Source organism: Atta colombica, unplaced genomic scaffold (assembly GCF_001594045.1).
Source record: "Atta colombica isolate Treedump-2 unplaced genomic scaffold, Acol1.0 scaffold274, whole genome shotgun sequence".
In the NCBI taxonomy this organism is placed as follows: domain Eukaryota; kingdom Metazoa; phylum Arthropoda; class Insecta; order Hymenoptera; family Formicidae; genus Atta; species Atta colombica.
The window spans coordinates 1,628,548-1,637,068 of record NW_017259375.1 but is presented as its reverse complement, the minus strand read 5'-3'; the positions used below and the strand labels follow the sequence as shown (position 1 = coordinate 1,637,068).

Sequence of the window (8,521 nt, the reverse complement as noted above, 5' to 3'; positions counted from 1 at the left end):
ATATATATATATATACATTTCTGTTGAGAATCTTTCCCCTTTCATCCATTTGATTCTCTTTTCTATTGTTAGCTTATCTCTGTTTGCATTCTGTTACAGTTCAGTCAACTGATTCCACCCTTCGTCCTGCCATATGCCGCTTTTTCCTGTTTAGACGTTGTAGAATATTGAATTGATCTTGGAAGTCGCGATAGTACGCCGAAATACTATATACGTAAGTCACTTCAATATGAACTTCTATGTACAGATATTTGGATCTCTCTCTACATCTTTAGAGCTTTTCTTAGTTTATCTCTTATCTTATATTATGTTACAACTTAGTCAACTGACGCATTGCTTTTCATCTCATCGCTCTACGTTACCCATTATCGTTGCTTGCTGTAAACTTTTTGAACTGTCGCAATATGACTGATCGATCCACGGAATTGAAAGCAAACTGATATTGATACACTTTTAAAGCTCTCAGAAAACAAATGAACATTGATTAAACGTTTCTATCTTAAGTACGAACTGTCAGGTTATATTCTTACATAAATTTAATTTGGCCTATTTAATACTAAAAACAATAATTAAATACTTATTTGAAATATTAAAAGCACTGTTATTTAATGCTTTTAATATTCCAAATAAATTATTAATCATTTTTCGGTAATAAATTGGCCACTATTAGATTTCTATAAGAGTATTAAGATATTCTTTACAGAATCGGCTTCGTGATTTAATGCACTGTTAAATTAATATTAAATTATATATATAATTATATACATAATTATATATATAATTATATTAATATTAAATTATAATTACACAATTTATTTTTAATAATTTTTATAGGTCGTCACTGTTCCTATTCAATATATCATTAATTTAACTAAATAAAAGACTGGAATAAAATAATTTCATTAAAAAAAAAATGTATTGAATTTGGTTCAAATTTAATTTATTATTTATTAGGGCGTATATTAATATTGTTTATATTGAAATTAACCAGAAATGGACTAATTTACGTTTTGACACACATGGAAGTTAAAAATTACAGAAGATTATTTAACTTTAGGAATTGGATTATCATTGCTCTTTTTAAATCTAAAAAAGCAATGTCGACAATGAAATTTTAAGACGTAAAACTTAAACTTTAAGCCAGAAGAAGTTATCCAATCATAGTTAATTTTTTTCCTCACGTTCGACTGTGATTAGTCAATTTTTGAAGGTTTTAAATAAATTTTTATGCATTCTAATCTTATTGCATATGCCTTATTTAATAGCGTGTAAAAAGATTAGTAGTTAATCGCTATTGTTTTTCCTATTTTCGTTTCACAAATCTCCGCTGTCATCGCAGTGCCTTACGCATAAATTCCTCTACGCGAACAGTTTAGATATGTCTGAATTGCGAGAACGCCACGTGGATAATTCCCAAGCGTTCATCGTGGCTTATATCGGTTAATGCGACGCAGAATCTTCTTTGAAGCCGAGATAAAATGAGGTCGAGCGACGACGCGGCTACGAAGAGACGCGAATAAAGTAGTTCTATTTGCGCGGACGAGAGAGCTGGGGAAAAGCTGAGTCGCGGAGCAATAATAATGTTTGCGAAAGCCACATTAAGGTATCCATTTTAGAGATCGCTTACTAACGAATGTTTCTGCGTGGGTTGAGATATACGAGCGAGCCGCCGTGTAGCTATACCCAGGGCTCGACCTGTCAAGATCTCCTATGGAGGGTACAGGCGCGTATATCGCACCACCACCACCACCACTATGATACGTTTCGTTTGCACGAATACACACACATTCACGCATCTCCAGTATCCTGTATTCCGGATCCGCGATACGAAGCCAGGATGCGAGATTGTCACGTTATATCGTAAAGCTGCACGTGATGCTCAATTTCTGAGATTAAAATCAGTTTTATGCTTCTTTAATTTCGAATAAATCAGAAGGCTACAAAGCATTTACAAGAGCAAGTAAAGGAACTTTTGTGAAAACTATTAAGATATAAAATATATATAAAAGATATATAAAATATAGTAAAGAAATTCGAGTAGTATTCTAAGAGAATGTTTTGAGAGTTATGTATAATAAAAATATACACATCTTGAACTGTCAAAAGACAAGTCTTGTCAAGAGTCGTGTCTTGCGCCAAATCACGTGCAGCAAACGCAAAGTGGTAAAAATAGATACGTCTCATAATAACCGTTTCAAGCGTTTTCTGAAGCTCGATTAAAATCTATTTCAAAACCATGACAACACAATAATGCCTTCTTAGAGGTTAATAATATATCGACTTTGTGCAATTAAATCCATGGTTTAAAGACATTTTGATTTGTGATGTTATTTTCATAGCTTCTCTTATTCACATCTCATTTTTATCAATAAATGCGCGTAATTTACGGATAAAAATAAACAATAGTATTTTATAAAAAAATATTCATTTTTATTATTTAATTGATTTGGTTTTTTAGTCTTTATGTAAAAATATCATAATTAGCTGATATAATTAACAAATTGATTATTAATAGCAAATTTTAATTGTTATAAAAAATATATTCAGTCATTTTTATGAATAAAATTTAAAATGGTCTTATTATTCTATTTAAAGAGAATTATTAAAAATATTTATTTAAGAGGCATAAAATTTATGTTTGATCGAAAAAACATTTATGGAAATTTATATACATGTAACACTATTTTCCTCTATTTTTTATCCGATCCGAGAAAAATAAAATTGCGTGACTTTGATAAATCAAGAGAAAAATAAAATTAAGTTGCCACATTTTCTGCGCTTTAATCTCATTTTCCTAATTTATTAATAGCCCGGAATTTCATTTTTCTTCTCTTTCAGGACGTGAAAATTTAAAAGTAATAATAATTTATATTGAACATTTTGTCAAAACGATGATAAATTTTATCTTTCAAATAAACGTTATTATATTTAATAATATTATTTAATCGACCATTAAAAACCATTAAATTTTCATTAAAAGAAGAATTAAATAATCTGCTTGTAACTGAATGTGAGTTAAATTTCGATACGTACGTTTAGCAATTAAATTGTGCTATATTATCGTTATATTACAATCCAATGTCTTATTCATCTCGATTGAGATTATGATATTAAATATGCGGAATTAGTTATATCTTCGGTGCTAATAATAATATATAAAATAAAGCAAAATGATAATCAGTATCAGAAATGATTTCAGATGTAATCTTAGCTCATACGTTGTACATTTTATATATTAAATTATATATTAAATGATCAAATTTTAAATCAATTCCTTAAATTAAATAACATTTTATTCTTTTAAATATATCAAGATGTATTTCTTTAATACATAACACGTGATTAAAAAGCATCCACATTTCTGTGATTAAATTACTTAGTTCCGAAGTAAATAGCATTCATATTAACATATGCACTTACAATTAGTAAATAATAAATTTTAATCAAATTTAATACATTTTTTTGAGTTAAATTGTTTAACTCTATTTTTAGTTAAATTAACATAAATAAGAGCAGCCGTATAGAATATAGAAATTATTAGAAATAACTCAAATTATAACTTAGCATTATGAATTTATTAGTACATCCTATGAATACTGAATGTTCATGTTATTTCTTGCACAAATGTTGCACTAGTTCAATTACTATATACAGCAGTCAACATCAAATCTGATCGAATGCTGGTGGTGTTCGGTACAATCAAGAAAAGGAATAAACGGCTTACAAACAAGAATATAAATATCCGAACATTCGCATTCGCTGTTCATTCGCCAAGTGAATACCTGAATACTCAGCTTGAGATACACACAGGACTAGACTATACAGAACACAAACGTAGAATATTCAATGTACTATTCGAATTTCGGATGTAACTATTTCGTAGCGTGTATTGTGGCACGCAGTGCCTCGGTGCTCGACTCATTGTTTACATTGCGCGCTGCTGTTGTGTATGCGCGCGGTCGCTTCGTTCCTATTCGTGCGGCGAGGCTCGAGTTGGCAGGCAGCAGCGCGTGTTGCTCCGTCGTCTTATTATCCACATCTAAATACGATTATTCCCTATGTTAACTACAATCAGCATTATTAACTTGAACGATGTATTATTCTCCCGATTAATGACTTATTTCGAAGCATCGTAGAAGCAAACAATGGATTTATTCAACCAGGTATATCGCTTGAGTTTATTTGAGACTGAAGTAGAAAATTGAGACAAAGAATGAGCGAATTGTGTCCATTTTAAATGTATGTTGATAATTATACATATTATGATATTAACAATATTTGTTTTTTAATTGAACATATTTTCAGTTTGTTCGCTTTGAATTTGTCACTGACAATGAAATATAACTTGCTTGTCTGTCTCTAAGTGAGAGTGAATAATAGTATACGAATAAAGTGATTTCAGTAGCTGAAAACCGTGATATATCAATAATTTAATAGATAATAAATAATCCCCATTTCAAATGCGAGCAGTTGAGTATGTTCCGTTTCACGCACGATGCGCACGATATATTATTTTATTATCTTTGTTGTTCATCAAATGTTAAAAAGAAGACTAAAATGATACATCATGTGCGTCTTGCGTGAAATAGAACGCATCCTAACATTTTCGGCATATATATTTTCTAAATCGTGATAACGTCACACACAACGGTTGGCATTCAACATACGACGTAGTAACAAGGTTTGTTTACGCAAGTACTCTAGTCGGCAGCAGATGCGCGTGAGCTGTTTTGTATTATTAAATTATTTCTAAAATAATGATTCGTTTTCTCTATTAACATTTAACGAAGTAAATCACTTATTAATTGTGTGTGTTATACCTACATACATTTAAAGAAATAGTGTCCATGTGATATTGAAACTCAATTGATTACTTTCGTTTATCATTTTCGAATTTTTTCATTAATTAAAGCTTTATTAGTTGCATTTATAAAGTTGTCGATGTTATTTTTGAATTCTTGAGTTAATAACGATCGCGAATTAAGTCTGAATCGTGCTTAATTAACAAGTAAAATCATAATTGTCAATTTAATTAGTAATCATCGATAATTACAATCGCATTAGTATTTGTAACTGCATAATATAATATTTGTCCATTGGTACACTAAAATACACGAGAATCGTTTCATCAAAGTATTAATATTATATTGCGTGATCAATTGACGAAGACTTTCAAAGGTTGCATTCTGTTGTAGATTTATCTTTAATTTTTTAGCTTGTCCATTAATATAATTATTACAGTGTAATTATACATTATAATATGAGATTATGTTTGCTCTATATTGTTCGCACATATTATTTATTATTTGCAGTACGAAAAGTGCAGTTAGCAATTAGTACAGCGATATGATTATAGATCTATCATCTTAGAATGGATAGATTAGAATAAATAGACTAGAATATAATATATTGAGATACTTCGATCGAAATATACTCGTGAAATATATTAGTGATTTAGAGTGTAGCTAAATGAAGCAAATATGTAATAAGCAAGTTGATGAATATAATATACATCACAAAAAAAAAACTCCGTAAAAATAATTTTGATAAAATTGTTTCCAAATCTATTACACACAAATATTTAATTTCTTATATATTTTTACTGAGCATTCTATAATAAAATTTTATAACAGCATTTTTAAGAACAGATAGACCGGAATTAATATCATATATTGTATATTTAGATTATTTTGTTTAATGAAAAGTATTAATAATTTTTAAGTGCCATTCTTGCATTTTTAACCAATGCATTTTTAATCAATTTTTTGTAACCTATTTATACTTATTTAAAATTTGACTTTTGTTACGTCGTTAAAAGTAACAACTAGTGATAATAGTGTTTTATTTCCTTTGTTATATCAAACGCTGTTTGTTCAAGTTGCATTAATTAACCAACCACAATTAATATTGACTAAGCCATTATTTATATTAGATTGTCTTATAAGATTAAATATCGATTCTATTTCGAAAACAATAATTCCAAAATTTCCAGTAACATAAAAATATTACATGACCTTTGAAATATAGAGTATAAAAAATTTGATAAATTATATCTAGCGTGTTATTACGTTTTAAATTTGCAGTATTAAACAGTTTATATATATTTACATTCAATATTTAATAGGTCGTATTTAAATTTGATCTATTCTCTAAATTTGATTTTATAAGAAACATATTAATTTAATATTTAACAGCAAAAGTCTTCATGTTATGTTGATGCAAAATGCATATAAAGAAATATATATAGGAACACCGACATATGAATTATGTAATAGAAATAAGGCGATAGACATGACAAAAATGATCGATTCTCAGTCGAAGTTTGCGTAAATACAATACAATTTATGTGTTGTAAAGTCTATATTTCTATATTGATGAAGGGAGGGTACGGAAATCTATCTCGCGATCGGGATTGGTGAGATCGAAAGGTGACTACCGGGTGTCGGCCGTTATCATAAACGAGCTGCCAATCGACTGTAGTTTGCCATGCCGTACGGTATTATATATCGGGAAGTAGCAGCCGGTCTGCTCTTATAACTCTCGCGCAATTGGAGGGCCGTAATTCGAAGCGAATAATTGACCGAATGGCGCGGCCGGTGGCGGCGTTTCAGAGGTTTACGGCCAGTGGCACGACCTCAATTTCGCTCCGGCAATCTCTGCCATCCTGCCTGCCTGCCTGCTTGCCGCCGAAAAGCCATGACCATGCGAGAGAACTCTCCTGGCACTCTCCGCATCATCCTGGCTCAAATCCAAACCATCGATCGCTGACCGCGAATGGTCAGGCGATCAACGAACGTGTAGTACATCGTTAATATAAGAGGTTCGATGAATGAATAGATGAGTAGTGGCAGTTCGTAGAAAATTAGCCGCGTTAACATCTCCGCACTGATCTCCCTTCTTGTAGTTTTTAGGGTGCGAATGGCTTTGACAAGAGAAGCGAGGGATCGTTGATATATAAAGCTGGACGTGAACGGTCGTGTGAGATATGATTCACAGAAAATCAGGAAATAGTTCCATCGACGTCTTTATATTGATCTGTGTTCAAGAGCAGCTCTCGCATTATGAAACTTTGAATTTTAATCCTCCGTTTGCAATAAAATTCGGTAAATTTATAAAAGAGTAATAGTAGGATAATTATTTTATTGTTGGATAATTTCATCTTAATTATAATTTTTATGTAAAACCGATACGAAAGTAAATATTGTTTTTTAAATAACCAAGATACGTTTAATTAGTTTTTTATCTTGTCGTAAATGAATTTTTTGGGTTACTAATTTAATCGAAAGCGGTTCGTAGCTTCGATTTCATATCAGCGTATATTGCACTGTTTAATCCGCGCGTTGGCATTCAAGTTAATCTAATCAGGATAAATCGAACCCGTCCATTTCCATTCGGACATACGCGTACGTTTAATATCCGGTTATTCGTCGGGGTTCGGGCTCGCACTCCCCGAAGCCGGGGCTTCGAAATTAAAAATCCGTTCGTATGGTGCGACGGCTTCGAAAAGCTTCATCCGGGCGTGATGTACCTACCTATGCTGAGAATCTACTGTGCATTCTCGTCGACTCGGGGGAGGCGGAGGAAGCTGAAACGCTATTAGTTGCACCCGGGGATTCCCCGTTACGCTTCGCCGGTTCCACCTGCCTTAGTGCAGGCGTAAAAAAATATGGAGAGTACGACCTGAAAAAAAAATTAGGGTGCGCGTCCTTCGCTTCTTCCCATACCCCATGCTCGTGCTCTCCGGGTGTTTGTGCAACGGGTGGCATTGTGTCCCGACGAAACGTCGGACAGATAATCACTCTGGATTGGAATCACAGACTGTATTTTCAAGACGCTATTGAATGGGACACTTTTTCACGTCGTATGACACCGTTTGTTTGCATCGTGTTCACGTATAAGCAGGGTCTGCTCTAGGTCTTCTTCTAGCAAATTTATTGTCGGTTTTCATCTTTGATCACAAAATGAATTGTGAACCAGTGTCGTTTATGCTGTCATTTCGAAACCGTGTTATAAAACTTAATAATTGCTTATTGTTAGGATTCAATAATTAAGTAATATTGAAAGATTGTTTTTGCTTTATATCTTTTCACTTATCATATATTAAAAATAGATTAATTAGGAAAATAATTTATATATGATAGAAACAGGTTTTTATTAAAGTACTTATAATATAATTCTGGTAAAAATTTTATGCATTTTTTTAGTAATTACTGGACGGTTTATTAACTTCTCTCTAGTAACTGAAAGGTAAAACTATGAAAAGATGTATAAAACCTGACTCGAGATACTGAGTAAGAACAGGACAATAAATAGATTACACAGTATTTTAACTAATAATAATCTATTAATACTAGACAATAACCTGACAGAAAGGTGCATCGAAATTGCACATATTTTTATCAAGAAAATTGCTTTTGCCATGAATAATACTCTTCAAGTTTTTGTCCATTTTCTACGCAGTATTATTACAATTAATGAGACATACAGTAATATTATATAGTAAGATGAGTGTTTAGGAAAA

General features: G+C 31.6%; 1 protein-coding gene across 1 annotated transcript in view; it reads right to left on the bottom strand.

Annotated features, from left to right (window-relative positions):
- The window catches only part of LOC108689628 (MAP/microtubule affinity-regulating kinase 3-like), a 54,627-nt gene extending 46,861 nt beyond the window's left edge, over positions 1–7,766 (bottom strand). Inside the window, exon 1 of the mRNA XM_018196485.1 lies at positions 7,725–7,766. Coding sequence (XP_018051974.1) covers positions 7,725–7,766 — 42 coding nt within the window. The remainder of the gene's footprint in view (positions 1–7,724) is intronic.
- Between the last annotated feature and the right edge of the window lie 755 nt (positions 7,767–8,521).